The following is a 20,059-nucleotide window of genomic DNA, read 5'->3' as shown; positions in this document are numbered from 1 at the left end:
ATTGAAAAAAATAATTTTTTATTTAAAAAATTCAAAAAATATTCAACTAGTACTTTAAAATTACTTTTGATTGGAATTTTTTTTTAAAATTGTTTTGTTTGAATTTCTATTTATTTAAATTATTTTTTTGTTAATTTTAAATAAATGACCAAATAATTTGTCATTTTGGTCTAAGAAAATAATTTATATATTTTAAACATATCAAAAACAAATATAAATTTTTTTTTTTCAAATAACAAGCAAAAAAAAAAAAAAAAAACAATGTTCTGGTCAATCGGGAGGATGTCTGGGCAGACAATCGGATAGACCCAAAAATTTAAAAACTGTTCGGGAAGATGTCCGGATGGATAATGGGTAGACCCAATTTCAAAATTCAAAACTCAAAAATTGACTCTGCCAACATGTTCTGAAAAAAAATTTCAAACGTAAATGTGAAATCAATTTTTAAAAACTATATCCAAACGTAACAGTGAAATAGGAGGGTGGAATTATGATTCCTTCCACCCCTAAACCAAACACAGTATATTTTCTTTTGGACAGACATGTTGGCCTATTGCCAAAACCACATTGAAAAATGCTTCGGACCACCACTGGGGTCCACTGGGTGACACCCAGGATGCAGTGGGCTGTGATTGGCTAGAATTTTTTTTTTTATTTTTTTTTCCTCCAATCGCCAACCCCCACATGGGGGGAAGGTGGGGTTCTCAATCATGTTTGAACCACATTTGAGTCACAAGACAACCCTTCAAACTAGAGGAAATACATATATATATATATATATATAAATTAAAAAAAACCCAGAGGAAATCAACCTCAAAATAATATTCTCATCTGATTTTTGAACCACATTTGAGTCACAAGACAACCCTTCAAACCAGAGGAAATATATATATATATATATATATAAAATTAAAAAAAACCCTGAGGAAATCAACCTCAAAATAATATTCTCATCTGATTTCTGTAAGGACATTCGAAAGAGTAGAAAGTACAAAACTGATGCAACTTATTATATGCAAGAGAGAGAGAAAAGGGAAATGAAAAGGGTCACTTTTCGTTACCTTAGGAAGGTAAAAATGGACTGCTTTCAGGATCATATATTCCTGCAAGAAGAGCAATCAGAACCCAGAGCATGAGGATGCTTACTATGGCAGATCGCAAAACCTGATCATAATTTCCATTCATGTGTGTATTGGTCATATTGCTTGGATGAGGTGATGACATGTTGTCACAGCTGACCACATCATTCATTTGAGGCGGTCCCATATTGCGAATGCTGAGCTTTGAACATCTTATACACTTGCAAGTGCCACCAAGATATGATGGGAGTGTGGGAAAGTTCTCCATGAGAACCTCCTGGTACATCTCCCCTTCAACTTTCAACTTTTGCCGAGTGACGGGCTTCAGAACCTGAGGGAGATCCACAAACCACATTTGTACATAAACAAACAGATACTCAAGATTCCATGACTAAGAAACGATAAATAATTATGTTTTAATTAGGATAATTATATTCGCACACTACACTTTATTTCAGTAAACACCATTTATGCCATTCGGATATCAATTTCAGAACAAAAATCCAATGTTCAGAATATCAACTTCTAAACAAACCCAATTGTTTGAACAAAAATCCTCTTCAATAGTTGATATCCAAACATTTATTGTTTTGTTAAGTTGATATCCAAACAACACAAATATTGAGTACTGATATAAAGTGTTGTATGCAAATACAATTACCCTTTTAATTATCATATCTACAAATGGAACAGGAAGCTAGAAAGGCATTCATTCAATCCTCATTGGAGGAAGGAGCTTACTTGAATAAAAGTTTGTGCAATAACTCGAACATCTGGAGGAAGCCGTATGGCAAACAAAAAGCCAAGCCGATTTGGGAAGTGATCTTGAAAAATAGCAAAACATGATCTCATGATTTGAGTGGGAAATCTCAAACGTGACATTCCTTCGCAATCCACCAAAACAGTAATTTGAGGATTTTCACGGTCAACTAAATGCAGAATTCCATGCTCTACTTGCGATACTGTAATTAGAATGCAATCATTAACTGCTTTAACATGTTTCCACTAGATAGAAAAAAGTGAAAGAACGAAAAAAATTTGACAGAAAAATCGAGGTAAAATATAACCTGTTTCCACTGAGGTAGTTGTCTTCTAGGTTTAATGTTCTCATTTAGCAAGGGACATAATATGGTGTGACCACATTGATATGTATTGTCACACATAACCCACCCCTTTGCTATCTAAAATAGTGCTATTAATTTGAAATCATTGCTGGTCAAGCAAAATCAACTAATGCAATTCTGAGTGGAGCAAGGTGTAACAATTTTCCTCAGACACTGGCACAGGTTATTCAAGCGCGAAGACAGCCGATTATGGCAAGCACATCCCAAGTTTTTTTATGCCAATATGATAAGAGTTGAAAGTGCAATCAATATAAAGTCCCAAGCAATAAATAGAAGGTAACAGCATAAAATTAATGGTGCCTCCACATCACTTTGATCTAAAGTTGTTCAATTGATGTTTATGATTTATGAATTGGCAACATAAAAACAGTGGCAATCCGCCAGATAAGCCAAGAAATAGTGCTACTCATGGATAAAGTTTTTCATCAACTCATAAATAACTATGACTACACAATACCATCGTATCAAACAAAATAAATGTGTTCCTGCTGACTAGTCTTCACTTCGAAACGAAAAAGATACAAACCTAATAAAAGTGCCCAGAAAAAAAGTGTATGGTGTAAATTTAAATTCTACACCACACTCATAATGAATATGGTTCACGGTTCATTTTTTGGGCACTTTTTTAGCATTGCTGCACTTTAAAATCCATCAAAGATCTTACTTAACAAGGCCAGGCTAAAATACACAGCAAAATTTTTTTTAAATCATATGAAATGCTGACCTTAAATCACATCTCCCCCTCCCCACACCAAAAAAAAGAAAAAGAAAAATAAAAAAAGGAAAATGAAATTAGATACTGCTTGTTTGCTTTATTGGGGTAAAATCATATTATCTTATCATGGGGTTGGGATGGAGATGACCCATAAACCTTCCATATTGGAATTCTATATCATTGATATTCTTTTTCTCTCTTTCTCACCCTTCTATCCACATCTTTTTCTATATTTTGCTTTACAACTTAGAATAAGAAATAAATAAATAAATAAATAAAATTGTTTATGCAAAACAGAAAAACACACAACTCCATTAGCGGATGGATTGGATTTTGAGAAAGAGAAGCTTGAGACTTTGAACACACTTCAAACAGAGAATACAAGTCAAAAGCAGCTTAAACATAGAAAATGACATGCTGATTTATAATCCAATGTAGGCAAGGCCAGCAACTAGTGTACAGTAAGAAACCCAAAAATTTACTGAAGGGAAAAAATGGACATACCTACAGCTTGAAGAAAGCAAGGTCTTTCATGAGATGACAAGCTGCTGCAAGCTAGCCCGAGGCGTACAATAAGGCAGGGCCTGTACTTCACATCAAATCCATGCCAAAAGACCATACTAGACCACATTTCAAGTTCATGTCCTGAAAGAATGTTATAAGTCTCCCTCCAACGGATTGTCTTCTTGACTGATGATAGCAAGCATGAAAAATCACCATTTGCAGCAATATAAAATCTGTGAAGTTCATCCTCGTCAATTCTGCACAAACATTATGGTGTCATGCTGCTTTGCAACAAGAGAATACAGGAAATTCAAAAATAAATATGCCAGCTACAGAATATACAGTGGATCCCAAATCACTGCTGCAGGGCCACTTACCTAATTTTCCTAGTCGCCCTAAAAAATTTCTTCGAGTGAGAGAAATGTTTGACATTGAAAACAATCTAAATGCTAAAATGAAAAGGTTCAAATGACAGTCTCTGCAAAAAAGAGCCTACTGACAGAGCTAGAAAAGTTATCATGGTGATGAAGGCTTCAAAAGAAATCAAAATGTTCGAGGGAAACCAGCAAGAATAAAGAAATACAGATCCAAAGTTATCAAGGCAATGAAAGAGAAAAAGATGGGGGCAGATGGTGCATGTTGCTAAGTTAAACAAGAACATCATAACATGAAAGAAAATACCACATTAATAAATCATGGAAGAAAAGCATAACAGCTAGTCCACATAAGAAATACATTATACTTATACATAATATAACTCTCAAAGTACAATCAGAAAGCATAACACCAAAAAGAAAATGAAAAAATAGAAGTAAAGGACACTGAAATACAATGATAAAATTTTGGAAAAAACTTGCTCTCTTTGGCCTTTGCTATCACAAAGAAAAGAGAAGCAATTTGCTAGACAACTCAATCATATCAGTAATTAGGACTTCGTGATAGAAAGTATTGTTTCACTGGGCTACACAAGATGGAGAGAGGTCCAAGTGCATGGTTGTACAAAATGGGAGCAGAAGCGGGAACGGGAGCGTGAGTGTGGAATCATAGACATTCCAAGAATCGTTGGTGGGGAGCGTTTGTATATATATTAAATAATATAATATATAAAGATATATTGTAAGATTATATATTTTTTTTCTCTAATGATGATGAAAATATATATCTTATAAATTAAAAAAAAAAGTATAAAAAATCATATGTTAAAATATTATAATTATATACTTTTATTAGATTTTTTTTTTCATTTATTATAAAATATTTATTCCAAAATATTTATATTATTTTTTTATCTAATTATGTTAAAATGTCTTTGTTAAAAATTATTTGTTTTATTTATTTTCTTAAAAAAAAAAATAAGAGAAGAGAGCGGGAGAGGAGAAGAAGAAGACGGACAAACGGAATAGAAGAAGAGGAAAGAGAGAGACAGAATAAGGTAAAGAGAAGAGGAGGAGATCAATTGATTGATCGATTGAGAGACAACGAGATCGATCGATCAATAGAGAGAGACGACAAGATTGAGAGAAGACAGTGATGATCGACAAAGAGATTGAGGTCGAGAGTGAGGATGACAAATCCAGATAAGTTCCATATCTTCTTAGACTTGCGTTTCTCTAGTATTAGACTCGCAATTCTTCTCCAATTCTTCCTCAGAAGCATAGAATCGCGCTTCTTTGGCTAATTCGTGAGCAACTTCAGCAATTCCTGCTACTAAGTCCAAGTGGGCTCACCTTAAGCGTAGAGAAAGGCAACTTGAAGGGGGAGTGAGAAGCGATTGCAGTAGGATAGAGTGCAAGCTAGAAAGCCCTAAAAGAGACGTCAGCAGGCTTTGGGCCTAATGGGGTATTTATAGGGTCTCAACTCAACCTCTCTAGGGCCTGTACCTGTCAAGGACAACAGGCTGCCCTAACCAACAACAAGCACTAAGACCAACAAAGACTACAACGTAATTGGGTTGCACAATAAATGAACCCAGTGCATTAACTGGGCTATAGAGTAGAAAGGTATGATCCAATCATGGATTGCCACAATTCCGGTAATAGTTATCCCTCCCCCTCAAGAGGACCAGACCAAGACATCTGAAGATTCATCTAAGGGCTAGGGCACAAGCCTCGGCCAGCTACTTAAGTAGGTTAAGGAGATGTGCCGCACCGCTAGGGCACCAAACCGATTTGGGTCTCTTGGGCCCTACTCTAGACCCCCTAACCTTCATAAGGTGGGTGAGCTCTGCAAGCCTGGCCCATCATTGCCTTAAGATATTGGTTACATAGATCCTTTCTTTGATTACTGTTGTTCACAGAATAATTTTTCTTAGGAGAGTAAATCTTTACTGAGTAATATGATTGTGTAGAATCACCTTTCTGGTAAAGTAATCCCCTGATTTTCTAGCTCTTCATAGAGTTGAAGCAACCAATTTGTAAATGATTGACTTCGAGGATTTGCATCAACAATCCTGCAAAATAAATGAATAAAACGAGTAGTCAAAAACACCCAAAGCTTAAGATAAATAATAAATGAGAATCAAACTACCTAGAAAGAATTGCAATGACTTCTGCTTTGATGTTAGGTCACCAAGATATGCAAGTGACTGAGAACTCACAAATAAACATATCAGAACTCAAATAAGTTTCTAAGTAATTCAACTGGGTATGAGATGCCGTCCAAATGGCAGTTGATAGTAAGGAAGAAACCAAAAATAAAACTGAGCTAAAGTATCATAGACAATTTGAGAATAGTTGGATTTTCTAAGAAGAAATATGTACAAAATTCATGAAGAAAAATATTTGTATAAAACAAGCTGTAAAACATAGAGACATTTTGAGACATGAATAGAAACACATGCATGCATGTAGACATAAGATCATGTGAAATGCAAGTGTGTAAACATGTCTGGCCCAACAAAAGAAAATAAAAATGCTAAAGAACAAGTGATTGTTGTACTCAATTTTCGTAAGATCAAGTGAACGCCGTTTCTAGGCCACCGCCAGAACAAATACAATGCAACCCTATTCTGCTTCATGTATTCCATATGTGAATGTATTAAGGTATTATATTTCAACAAATATGGAATTCAATTTATTGTCCATCATCAATTTTTCTATAAAGTCATAAGATGTGAATTAACATATGAAATTTCCCTTAATGTACCTTGTTTCAACAGTAGACTGCACAGAAGGTATCTCTGAATTTAATTCTGAAGATGCCTGAGAATCATTCAGGCTATGGGAATCATTGATAGCATCTGAGGTGAAGTTACTGCACCCTGATTTGTCAGAGAAAGAAGTTGCAATAGAAAGGACAAGTAATGGCCTCGATAATGCCTGCCAGCACATATAAGTCAAAACAATCAAGAGCCAAGTTGATAGGTATTTTCCAGATTAATCAATGAGCAGATATGAGCATAACATATGACAAATATTCTGGACAATGTATAACCTGAATCACACCAACACAATAATGCAGGACATGCAATTCACAATAACCCATAAAGCACTGATGGAATCATTGGAGAAGACTCCAAAACAAATATTGAGATGCTCCAGCAATCAAAGGTATTGCATTTGGTTGATAGGAAACCCATTCATACATCTTTGGGTTGAAAAATAAAATTTAAAATTTCTTTCAACCTTTCCATCTTCAGATTCAATTAATGGGGTCAATTATATACCATTATTATTACACTTCAAAAATCCAAAGTTCATTTATCTTTGCTTAACTCTCTCTTCTGTCTTCTTCCCATATGACCACCAACCGCTGCCAATACCATTCACCACCTATCAGTGGCAAATGACTATTGAAGAAGGTGAGTAATATCTTTCTCACACACACACAAATAAAATAATGTTTCTCTATTGATCCAATTCTTCAAATAAAATACAGTACTGAAAAGAAAAAAAAAAAAATTGTCGATCCATAGTTCCATTAAAGTAATATATAAGTTCTACCTAAGACCATGTAATATGGTATCAAAGCCGGAGCATTCAAGGATGGGTAGGGTGTGTGTCCCTGGCCTGCACGTCTCAAGTGCTTTTGAGTGAGCATGCTAGGCGGGAGGGAGGGTATGCAGCTGTAGAAATATAATGTAAAGAGAAATAGAGAATTGTATAGATATTGATTGTATGTACATTATATAGGAGATGGAGATGTGAAGTGGAGGTGGAGTGGTGGAGTAGGTGAAGTGGAGTGTGTAGTGGAGTAGGTGAAGTGGAGGTGGAGTGGTGTAGTGGGTTAGGTTTAGTGGAGTAGGTTTAGGTGTACATTAACAGCCCCCCTCAAACTCAAGGAGGTTAGACACAAACCAACTTGAGTTTGAAGGGAGTAACAAAACAAGAAAATAGACGAATACATAAAATAAAAAAGGATAGGAGACACTGTATGGTCGTGTCAGACCGTTGTAGAAGACTGTATGGTTATGGCAGACCGATGTAGACGACAGTTTATGGGGTCATGTCGGACCGTTGTAGCAGACAATATTGTGACAGTTGATGTGACAGTTTACGGAGTCTTACTGGACCCTTGTAGAAACTAACCGGAATCAATGTCGGGACAGTTTACAGAGTCTTGTCGGACCTATGAAGGAGCTAACCGGAATCAATGTCGGGACAGTTTACAGAGTCTTGTCGGACCCATGAAGGAGCTAACCGGAATCAATGTCGGGACAGTTTACAGAGTCTTGTCGGACCCTTGTAGAAACTAACCGGAATCAATGTCGGGACAGTTTACAGAGTCTTGTCGGACCCATGAAGGAGCTAACCGGAATCAATGTCGGGACAGTTTATAGAGTTTTGTCGGACCCATAAAAAGCCGCACCCTCAAAAGGTGTGCCCAATCTTTCAAAAGGCTTGCCATCAAAAGGCGTGCCCAATCCATAAAAAGGCGTGCCTATCAAAAGGAGCGCCCATGTTGTCGGCGAGCGCCGAGAGGCGCATGATGCGCGTGTCTGCCTCGGCTATTTAACCAAGGTTGAGGCGGAGGCTGTGCAAACCAGTCTGAAACCGCCGAAAATTCTTTGAAAAAACTCTTCCGTTTCTGAGAAAGAGATTCTGGAACACTCTGTTGCCATTCTGTAACCAACCCTTCTCTGAAACACTCAGCAACCCATAACATGGCCTCGTCTTCCCGTTCAGCTACCCAGAATATGGCCTCTTCGTCCCGTGGTCTGCTCACTCTCTTTCCCGACCTCAACGAGTCAACAAGAGAGATAACTGGTGCGGTGGCCAGTGAACCTCAACCAAGCGCCTCTGGTTTTGCTTCGTTGAACTTTCCGATGCGGTCGGTGGAGCAAAAAATGGCGGTGCAAACTGATATTGAGGCCAATCAGTATACTTTGAAGTCTTGTGTGGAGACCATGACGGCGGTCACAAACCTGTCGCACCGGCTGCAGAGTAGGACAAATGAGGTGCAGCAGTTAAACGCCCAGCTGGCTCTGCTCCAACGCATGTATAAGGATGCGCGAGCAGAGATAAGTGTGCTAAAGGCGGAAAATAAGGAGCTGAAGCGGAAGGCCACCGTTATGTTCCGATTTGGAGGTCCGCCATATGCTGTAGTGGAGGAGCAGGGAGGAGTGATCGTGCCCAGTGGAGTGGGAAACACGGAGGCAACACTGTCAAGGGCCGCCCAGGACGGAGGCAAGAAGAAGAGACCGGCGGCAGAGTAGAGAAGAAAAATCCCGCCTGTGGATGTGGTTGTTTTTTTTTTTTTTTTTTTGTGTGTGTGTGTGTGTGTGTGTGTAAAAGTGTGATCGGGGTTGTTCTCGGAGATGAATAAAATATGGTTGGTTGTGCAAATTTGTAAATTGTTTGCAATGGTGTTTTTCTTTTTTTTTTTTTTTTTTAATAAGAATAATAATAATAATAATAATAATAATAAAAAATGGGTATCATGGAGTGGGCGGTGGTACAAAAATATAAGTTAGAAAAAAAGAGGGAGATGGTGGAATGATGGGTTGGTTTCACCAAAAATCAGAAAGATTGGTCTTTGTTGTTTGAGAGAGAGAGACTGGTCTTTTCATCTCAGAGAGAGAATCACAGAATAGTGGAGCAATTTTTCACAAAAACATGGGGTGCTGTGATGGGTGCAAGGCAAAAGCTGTGCGGGTGTAACTCACAGTGCGGCTGCCAAAAAAAGAAGCAATGAAACACCACACAGCAGCATCCGCTGCGTCGAAGAATCCCGTTAAGTTCAGGATTCCAACTGCCGATAATTTAGTTCCAATTCGTCTGGACATCGAGATCGATGGTCAGATGTTCAGAGATGCGTTTACCTGGAACCCTTCTGATCCAGATTCAGAGGTGGTAGTATTTGCAAGGAAGACAGTTAAAGACTTAAAGCTTCCTCCAGCATTTGTTACACAGATTGCTTAATCCATTCAATCACAGCTGACAGAATTTCGATCTTTTGAAGGGCAAGATATGTACAATGGGGAGAAGATTGTCCCCATCAAGCTTGATCTTCGAGTGAATCATATGCTAATAAAGGACCAGTTTTTGTGGGACTTGAACAACTTTGAGAGTGATCCAGAAGAATTTGCAAGAACCTTCTGCAGAGATTTGGGTATTGAAGACCCTGAAGTCGGACCTGCAATTGCTGTTGCAATTAGGGAACAACTATATGAGATTGCAATCCAAAGTGTAGCTTCAACAAGGGAAACTAGAATAAACAAGAAGGGTCGCAGAGGGGCTGAACAATTCCCAGCCAGTAAGGCAGGTGGAACTGCAGTAGACTTGATGAAGTTATTTGGTAACAAATCCAGTGCCATTCGGAAGAGAAGGGAATGGGATGTCTATGAACCCATTGTTGATATTCTGTCGAATGAGGAAGTAGATGCCCTTGAAGCAAGAGAAGAGAGACCCAGCTAGAAAGAGATGAGAGTGGTTGATCTTTGTATGTAGAGAAGTCGCCTCTGGTGGCGGCGAACTGGAAGCTATATGTATTGATAGAGATGACAGCGGAATAGGTTGAGGTCCGGCGGGCGGCTAAGGTGAGGTTGCCGCCCGCCGGTGAAGCGAAAATACTAAGTTCTAAACTTGCTCTGATACCATGTAGAAATATAATGTAAAGAGAAATAGAGAATTGTATAGATATTGATTGTATGTACATTATATAGGAGATGGAGATGTGAAGTGGAGGTGGAGTGGTGGAGTAAGTGAAGTGGAGTGTGTAGTGGAGTAGGTGAAGTGGAGGTGGAGTGGTGTAGTGGGTTAGGTTTAGTGGAGTAGGTTTAGGTGTACATTAACAGCAGCAAAGTCCTACATTGTTGGCGTACTAAGGTAATGTTACGCATATATGCGTGAGGACACTCTCACCTCAATAGCTAACTTTTGGGGTTGAGTTCTACCCAAGAACCATATATAATCATTATTTAAATCAATTTTTCAGGGATGATAGGGCTTGGATTTTAAAGCTTAACTACTATGGCATGAATATTGTGAATTGTTCTTTGGTTGGGGGGTAAATGGTGTAGGCATTTGGCAAGGAAGAGCCACACTTAATCAGTTAAGATCATCTCGCAGAAAGAGATTTGTGCTTGAAATAAAGGGGCTAGTTATCATTTCAAGATTTTCTTTTAATCTACCTTACTATGTAAGAAATAAGAGAAGCATAAAGAATGTGCAGTTAGCTAATCTACAACTTTGAGTGTGAACTAATTAATCAACTCATATGTATTTTATGAAAAAATAGAGTACTTTCTTATAATCGTATTGACCAAGAAGGAAAAGTATATCAAGATTAGATATGATATGAAACCAGATTTGCAGGTGAAGTTAATGCATTCCACTCTACACCAAATAGCTTGGGTGCTCTATTACCAAACTCTCTAATGTTTTAAGCAATGAAAAATAAGATTTACCAAAACAAAAACAAAACAAAACAAAACAAAAAGAAAAGAAAAGAAAAGAATTAGTAATGAAATTAGGCTTGACAATGGATTGATTCAAATCACAAATTGTGCATCTAAAATCACAAATTGTGCATCTAAATTTGTGATTTGAATCAATTCATTGGCTACAATTTCAATCAGATATGATTTTTGGGGCACATATGCCTCAAAATATCACTATTAAAGTAAGAAAAGAAACTTGGAAATTCAATTCAGATCAAATTCAATCACATAGCTTACATGAGTAATTTCCTTTTGTAGGTACAAACACCAATTTTTTTTTTTTTTTTTTGCTGCATTCAATTAGGTGTTTGGGTAAGCTTTATATGGTTTGTGGTGACAAACAATCAGTAAATAGATTATACTTTCCTAACAAGAGCATTATACCTTTTGTTGTTGTTGTTGTTGTTGTTCAGGTAGAGCTTCATTTGGTAAAGGCATAAGCTCTAGACCAAAGGATGAAAACTTGTTGGGGACAATGTAATGTATATACATTAGAAAATTTGTTAATCAATTTTTAAGTTTTTATGTTTATTATTAGCTTAAATTTTTTTTATTATCCTATTGTTATTGATTGCAAAATAAAAATAAAAATTAGAAGTTGTGATTATTCGTTGGCCCCCCTAAATTAATTTGCTTTGGAAAATAGAAAATGAGATTAATAAATAAACTAAGGGCAAATTACACCCAACCTCCGTGAGATTTGGAGAAAATACAATAAGCCCTGCAAGTTTGGCAGAATTACATTGGACTCCCTTAAAATTTTAATCTACATAACACTAAGACATATGGATGTAAAAATGATACTCCCTCCGTCCCAAAATATTAGCCCCTTATTCTATTTTTCATTGTCCCAGAATATTAATCCCGTTTAAAAAATTAATGAATAAAATAATATAAATTTACTATTTTGCCATTCTTTTAAATTCATTAATAACACAAAAAGTACAATTATGACAATTGACATTTCCAAAAAAATGTACTATCAAAGGGTAATTTTGAAAAATTAATATTTTTAAAATATAATAATTGTACTATAAAAAAAAAGTTAAATTCCCCAAAAGGGACTACTATTTTGGGACAGAGAGAGTATCTCTTTTACACTAAAATGTATATTTTACCTTATTTATCTTTGTGTATTCATCTGCATTGGTTTTGGTCCCTTTAACCTTATTAAAAGAGATGTCAGTGTAATTATGTAAAAAATGTGAGGCTTGCTATATTTTTTCCAAAACTCATGGAAGGTCAATGTAATTTACCCATAAAATAAGAATAATGCTATATGTACTAATCAGTATACTAACTAGTGTACTAATAGTCATTTTAAAGGTTTTGGGTATTTGTAATGTGTATAATAAATGCGATCAGTAATAATGTCATAACACTAATTGGTACACTAGTTAGTATACTAATTGGTGCATGTAGCACCACCAATAAAATAAACAATGGTATGGAATGAATCAAACCATATTTATGACACAATTTGTGTCATTCATTTGGAAGCATCACACACAAAAAAAACACAAGCCTATGAGAATGAGAATCTAAACAAGATCAGCATGCTTCTGACAACAGTTGTACCACTTAATTACTTTAGCTAATTTATAGGACATAATGCATCTTGAGAAGCTTGCATGAAGATGAATGAGATAACATTAATGTATGTGTACAGCCATTGTTAAATGTAAATCCAACATAAAATGATTTCAACCACACATGAACCAACCTGCATGTTGTTTACTAAACCCTTGAAAGGAGCCCATCTTTGGATCCACTTCAATGGTGGATAGCAAAGAACTTGCAACACCTGAATTCCATGCCATAAAAATGGACATTTTGCCCTTGAGAACCTCCGTACTGTCTCAAGTGCAGCAACCTTGAGTAAAAACAATGCCGCATCAAAAGCAGTACCCCTTCCCATCCTGATAGGATTGAATGAAACTACATGCTGTGTAGCTTTCTGTGAGAAAGACTTGGGGCTAGAGGCAACTAAACAGCTTTTAGACACTTTATTATTGTTGATGACACTAGTCAACTCAGAGTTTTTTCTTGAACCAAGATTGTCAAATGAGTCCCCCATTGAAGACAAGTGATAGAAGTTAATCTAATTCAATGAATAAACTACAATACAATTTAAGGAAGAAAAAAATATAAATAAAAAAGAAAAGGCCCACCCTCTGTGATTACTTTTACTGCTAGATTAATGGATCTCTCACAAGGGCATAGGCTAAATGTTGGGAGAGCGACAGTCTGATCTCAATCAATGGAGCCATTTTGAATAAGAGCCTGTGAGTAGCATAGATAAGATGAGCATTTGTTTGAGCAAATGAAGGTGAGCATGATTTTGCACACCAAATATAATCTTTAACAACTGCCAGTGATGGTTTCATGTTCCAAAATATATTTTGTCATCCTTTTGTGCAATCTTTATATTTTGAAAAGGAAAATATTGATTACAAATACACACGAGTCAAAACTGAGTAATATCCCCTAATCCTTTATCAATTGTCATATTAAAGATCATACAAGGACAACATTTTATGCCAAAATGGTTCGAGTTCATGTTATGAGAACAACAACAGTAATTACATTCATCCGTTATAGAAAAAGATATCAACGGTAATCTTTATTTCCAATTCCCAGCTTAAAATCAAAGAGGATGCAATCATGCAAAGTGTAAGTCAAAAAAAGAATTTTAAATCAAATGGTAACAGTGCAATTTTACATAAAATAGAAAGAACGATGAATTTCCATTAAACAAACTTATATCAAGGGTCAGTATGAACCTTAACCATTATGTATTGCTCATAAATGAATTTACCAGACATATTGTAGGACAAAGGTCACAAGGTGCATGTTGTTTGTTGATGAAATAGTTCTAGTTCATGAATCCAGCATAGTGTTTGTGTTTCTAACTTAGAACTAAAAATATACTTAGAAATCTATAAGTTTTGAAGAAAGAAAGAACAATGTTCCAAGTATGAAATGACAGTTATAAGTAAATGATGTACAAAGTAAAGTGGCATAGAAATACCCAAAAAAGCAATCACTTTAATTATTTCAGACTGCTTAAACGCACTAGAAAATATAGATAATTTAAAGAACTATGAAGTGGAGATGTGCTATTGGAGTACAATATAATCAGGAGCTACATTTTTATTTTTATTTTTTTGATAAGCACATTTTGATCGGCAGGTTCTTACTAAACTAGAGTTTGTAAGATACTACATGGATAGCTAATTCAAGATGGAAAAGAAACGAAGAAGATAAAGAGCATTGGCAAGATGAGAATGTTGAGATGAATGAGACATTAATAAGAAACAAATACTTTGAGGCAAACAACCAACAGTGGACAAGATATGATAAACTCAATCTATGATGGTTAAAAAAGAGATGTGTTGAGATATGACTTAAAGAAACTATGACCAAGGACAGGGATCTCCTTGCTTGTTATGCACTAAGAAACAGATGGGAAAAAGTATAGACTAAAATAAGCTCAATATCTAATCTCAACAAGCTTGGTGATACAATCTTTTACATGATTGATGGCATGCAACCTTAGTAATATCTTCCTAGAGATTCATGAATTGCACTTGTCAAAATATACTGTATCAGACGATAGATAAATCATGAATGATTTTCAAGCTCAGAGATCTTCTATACCTAACTCCTTGAAAGCAAAGTCTGATATATACAAACTTTGCAAAGAATTCACAAATCATGAATGAATTGCATTCTATATTGGGCACACCTTGGGAATGGAATTGGAATTGAAGACCTCCTTTTTATAACTTCAAAATGTCTCAAATTCCAAATCTAAGGCAAGGATTATGCAGAAATCGAAGGGCATCCAGTCACAAAACAGTAAAGAGAAATGAAGCAAACACGCATAATATAAGATATACATGGTTGGGCAATGTGCCTACGGGCATGGAGATGAGGAAATCAAACCCACTATGCGCAATAAGGATTACAAAGTTCTGAACCTCTCAACTCAACCACTCTACAACACTGTCATAGTCTCATGCTGAAATGGATGCAGAATATAAGAAGCTTGAGGAAGAGTAAATTCAAAAAAATGGCGATCTTTGGAAATTGGAATGGTTTCAAAAAGAAATCGATAGGAGCCATACATAATCATGTTTCTAATAGTATTATAGTTTTATTTTATGATTATTTTTATATTTTCCAGGATTTTTAGGCGAGGGGTATTTTGATAATTTTATATTTACTGGCACGGGTTGTAAGGGTTGCCCATGGGTTGTTTTGTGGGTCAAGTTATTTAATTAGTCTTTGTTTTTGTTTCTTACTTGGTCTTTAAATTAGTTTTAGAAATTAAAGATATTTTCGTAGTTTTTTTTTTTGGGTTATAATTGATTTAGGAAGTCTCCTAATTCTATATAAAGCCATGTAATGCCTATAATTCAATAAAATTGATATTTTATAAAAAGTTGAGAGCTTTAAAGCTTCTTTATGGGTTGGGTAATGCAATCAAACCCTTAGTGTGATGCCTACGGAATTCTAGGAGTGATTCCTAGATTTATCTTCTTCTCTTTTCTTTTTTTCCCCCCCTTAAATTTCAGCACCTTCACATCCCTAGAACAACCTTTACGTCGTTGTCCCTATTCGTCCTACATCAATTTGGTATCAGAGCAAAAGATCCTATTGTTTTGTGGAATTTCCGAAACATGTCTACACATCCTAGAAGATCTCTCGAAAGGGGAATGTTTTCTGAAAACCAAAGAGATCAATTTTTTTTTTTAAATTGTGGAGCAGTTAGATGGTTTTAAAGTTCGGCTTAATTCTTTAGAAAAATGAGCAGCTCAACAGAAGGTCGTAAACAGTCAGATTATAAGGGAAAAAATAATCTGATTGATGAATCAAAAACACCCCAAGAGGCACCAACTTTGAAAAAATTCATCAACCCAAATTCTGTGTGTTCCAAGATAGATTTTGTAGATGACAAGCAAACTTTTTCCATGGGGAAAGATGACCAAATTTCGAAAAATGAAAAAGCAGTTATTGATGATTCAAAAGAAATCCAACAATCCCCCTATAAAAATTGTTGTTCAAGAATCTCAAGAACAAGTTGCTGGTCTAGAACCAGATTTGTCTTTAGATGTTAATAAGTTACTGGCTGAGTCTATTTCAGAGCCACAACCTCTAGAGCCTATAGATATTGTCCAAATAAAAGATTCGAAGGCCACACAAGATGTAGGAATTGAAGAATTACAGCAACAAGTTGCTGATACTAACTCTAATAAGGCCTTACAAGTCACCAATTTGCTGCCTAAATTCTCTCCAGCAAAGCCAAACAACAACAGAATGCATGGAATGAATTTTGCAGCCTAAGATTTGGATCAATTAAAGAATGTTTCAATTCCTTCTATTGATGTTGTCATTCCTGACATATTTAGTAACATGAAAGACAAGATCAATTTCTCAAAATTTTTGTTCCTATCTCCAACAAATAAAAGACGGCGACAACTTAAAGATTTTAAAATGAAGTCGCGGATACAACTTCAAAGCTTGTGGATGCTTATACTTCAACACTTCAAAACTCAAGGTTGAGTTTTTTCCAACCAAGATAGAATGATGCAGAATATAAGAAGCTCGAGGAAAAGTAAATTCAAAAAAAGCGGCAATATTTGAAAATTGGAATGGTTTTAAAGAGAAATCAATAGGAACCATACATAATCATATTTCTAATATTATTATAGTTCTATTTTATAATTATTTTTATATTTTCTAGGATTTTTAGGTGAGGGATATTTTGATAATTTTATATTTACTGACATGTATAGGTTGCCCATGAATCATTTTGTGAGGTTATTTGGTCTTAAATTAGTTTTAGAAATTAAAGATATTTTAATAGTATTTTTTTTTTGGTTATAGTTGATTTAGGAAGTCTCATAATTTTGGAAAAATCTATTTCCACACACTTAATTATCTCAATCCACACTATTTCTCAGTACACACTTTATAATTTAATTATTAATTAGTTTTCTCAATCCATACATTAAATGTATCGAATATACCCTTCACTCATATCATTATACACACCCCTTCAACCCTCATTCCACACACTAGTCCCTCCTTTCACAAGCACTACTACTGTTACGGTTTGGAAATTTATAGACCCACGGTGCAGTGCAAAGAGAGACGCTTAAATCTTCTTAGTTAATTTTACTTCTTGCAGACTTTGCACTCGTGTACTGTGCAAAATTTGTAGACCCTTCACTCAGCTTTTCCTGCAGACTTTGTACTGAAGTTGATTGTGAACAAAATTTCAAGTTGATTTTACAGTAGAAAGTTACCACAAAATTTATGTTGATTGTGAACATAAAGTTGTATCAGCAAAGAATTATCGCAAAAACAATGGAATTGGATTATCAGAGCGAAAACATGTAATTTGAGAGAAAAGAGATCGTGCATGACGGGCTATTATAAGTCAAAAGAAAATATGTTTGAAGAAGCTGAGTGAAGCGTCTCTCAGAGAACCAAAAAAAAAAAAAAAAATCCTCAATTCTTCAATCTTCTTAGCTAATTTTAGTTCCTCAACCAAGTTTTTCAATCATAAACCAAAGAGCATTTTATGTTGATAAGAAGACAAACCAAAAATAATCAATCATAAACCAAATAGCAGAGCACGTTCACTATTTTTTTTTTTTTTGAGGTTTTGCTTCGCTGGTTAACAATCCTTAACCCTGTTCTTCAATCTTCTTAGTTAATTTCAATTGAATCCCAAAAAAAAAAAAAAAAAAAAAAAGTAATCTCTCTCAACAATGTGACAACAATGGAAAAACTACGGTTTACTTTCTTTTCTTTTCTTTTTTCCTAACTCAAAAGGTGTATATTGAATTTTTTTTATTCTTAAAAAGATGTGTACAGAGAATTGTTTCATATAATATTATAGATGTTATGGAATGTCTATTATAATCATTTTTATTTAAAATATAATTGTCATTAAATTAATATTTTATTAAATGTGTGCCATGAGCTAACTATATGTGTGAAAATAGAATTTCTCCATAATTTTATATAAAGTCATGTAATGTCTACAATTCAATAAAGTTGATATTTTATAAAAAGTTGAGAACTTTAAAGCTTCTTTACAGATTGTATGATGCAATCAATGATACTTAAGAAATTCTAGGAGTGATTCCGAAGGCCTTGTTTGTCATGTACTAAAAAAGACAAAAAGTCAAAAAGTCACTATCCTATTTAAGTCACGTTATCTTATTTATTCACATCACTTCTCTACCACATCAATTCAAACCCAACCCAAACCCAACCCATATTTCATAAAAAGTCAAAAAATGCATCCCAAACTATCCTTAAATCTATCTTCTTCTCTTTTCTTTTTTTCCCTTAAATTTCAGCACCTTCACAGCCCCAGAACAGCTCTTCTGTAGCTGTCCCTATTCGTCCTGCATCAGAAACCCTAGCCAAAAAAAAACAATGAAAACCTCCAAACTTCCGGGCCTCTGCGTCTGTAAAAAGTAAAAACGCAAGACAACTCACAACAACAGATTCCATGCAGCCAAAGTCAAACACAGCCATAGAATTCACCTCTTGTCAAATTTCTCTGATAGAACAAACTTCAGATGAAATTAATCAATCACTTCATTGAATATCACACCAACACGCAAAAACCAAAAATCTGAAGTTATCACAGAAAAAGAAGCCATACTAATAATAAAATAAAATAAAAAATTACTTGTTTAGAGAAGAGGGGGTGAATTTGATCGGAGAATTTTGAGTTTGAATCGAATATTAAATATTTACCTCGAGAATTAATTAATAATATCATCAGGCCATCAGAGATTCAGAGGGATCGAAATTCATCAAGGTCGGTCCCAAGCAGTCGCAGAGCTTTTCAGTGTTGCATTTCGGTGATAATTGGCTGGGAATTTTGCATCTGATTAGACAGAGAGAGAGAGAGAGAGAGTGCAGAAGCCCGCGTGGCAGGTGAATTTTTACGGGTCGGCGTCGGGCGGGCCTCAAAATGGAGCTCCAACTCGCCGGCGGGTTAACTTTACGATGGGGAACAAATGCGTGCGTATACAAAATTAGAGCATGTCATTAGTTCAATGTCATTTCAAATCAAAATATTTATTATTACAATTAATAACTTAAAAAATAATTATATCATTCAAAGAATATATTTTTTTTGCAATGTAATTTTTTATGATTCCTTTATTTCAAATAAAAATACTAACCACTGTGAGCTTAAATTTAAAAAATACCAGTTTGTATAAAAAAATTATTGTGTTATATTTTTTTTATTTAAAAATATCATTATCATATTATTTTAAATAAAATTCACATATAAAATTATTTTTCTCATTTTAAATAAAAATATCACTATATATATCATATCACCTTCTCATGAAATTCTTAAGACTATCATTATTGTTAAACATTTTAAAGTGATTCAGGATTGACAATTTTTCAGCAACATGGCAAAAAAAGAAAAATCTTGGATCATCAGTCATGACTAACTAGTCAATGTTTGTTTTGGTCCAGTTTATTACAATTTCAAAATTAATAATCAAGAAATAAAAGTCAAAAACATCCCCTTCTCAATTTTTGAATAATCAATTTTTTTTCAACTATTTTTACCTAATAAATTATAAACAAAAATTACATACGAATTCTCATAATAAAATGAGCTATAAATAACTCAAATAAATTACACCAAATAATGCTAATGTAAGATTAAGAATGATAAACATCTAGAGAGCATGCAAAGCAAGTA

General features: G+C 34.9%; 1 protein-coding gene and 1 pseudogene across 8 annotated transcripts; one reads left to right on the top strand and one right to left on the bottom strand.

The window, feature by feature from the left end:
• Positions 1–807: 807 nt before the first annotated feature.
• On the bottom strand, positions 808–19,401 carry LOC114295738 (phosphatidylinositol/phosphatidylcholine transfer protein SFH8). Of its 7 annotated transcripts, XM_082904353.1 has the most exons (9): positions 19,087–19,334; positions 18,871–18,961; positions 13,473–13,584; positions 13,025–13,220; positions 6,567–6,739; positions 5,776–5,871; positions 3,423–3,679; positions 1,821–2,041; positions 808–1,410 (listed from the first exon to the last, which is right to left on the bottom strand). In XM_082904353.1, the coding sequence occupies exons 4-9, from the start codon at positions 13,217–13,219 to the stop codon at positions 1,063–1,065; spliced, it is 1,290 nt and encodes a 429-aa protein (XP_082760479.1). In that variant the 5' UTR covers position 13,220; positions 13,473–13,584; positions 18,871–18,961; positions 19,087–19,334; the 3' UTR covers positions 808–1,062. The 7 variants fall into 7 exon arrangements, with proteins under 7 accessions (XP_082760479.1, XP_082760478.1, XP_082760475.1 ...); XM_082904352.1 differs by lacking the exon at positions 18,871–18,961 and having other exon boundaries at positions 19,087–19,401; XM_082904349.1 differs by having other exon boundaries at positions 13,025–13,584.
• Positions 7,957–10,365, top strand: LOC145806713 (chromatin structure-remodeling complex protein BSH pseudogene; annotated as a pseudogene). The gene has a single exon (XR_014350180.1). The product of XR_014350180.1 is annotated as a chromatin structure-remodeling complex protein BSH pseudogene (transcript).
• Positions 19,402–20,059: the final 658 nt, after the last annotated feature.

The sequence above is a fragment of the Camellia sinensis genome, chromosome 14 (genome assembly GCF_055761805.1).
Source record: "Camellia sinensis isolate YWXY chromosome 14, ASM5576180v1, whole genome shotgun sequence".
NCBI lineage: Eukaryota > Viridiplantae > Streptophyta > Magnoliopsida > Ericales > Theaceae > Camellia > Camellia sinensis.
The sequence above is the reverse complement of the archived record's forward strand: the minus strand, read 5'-3'. Positions and strand labels throughout refer to the sequence as shown.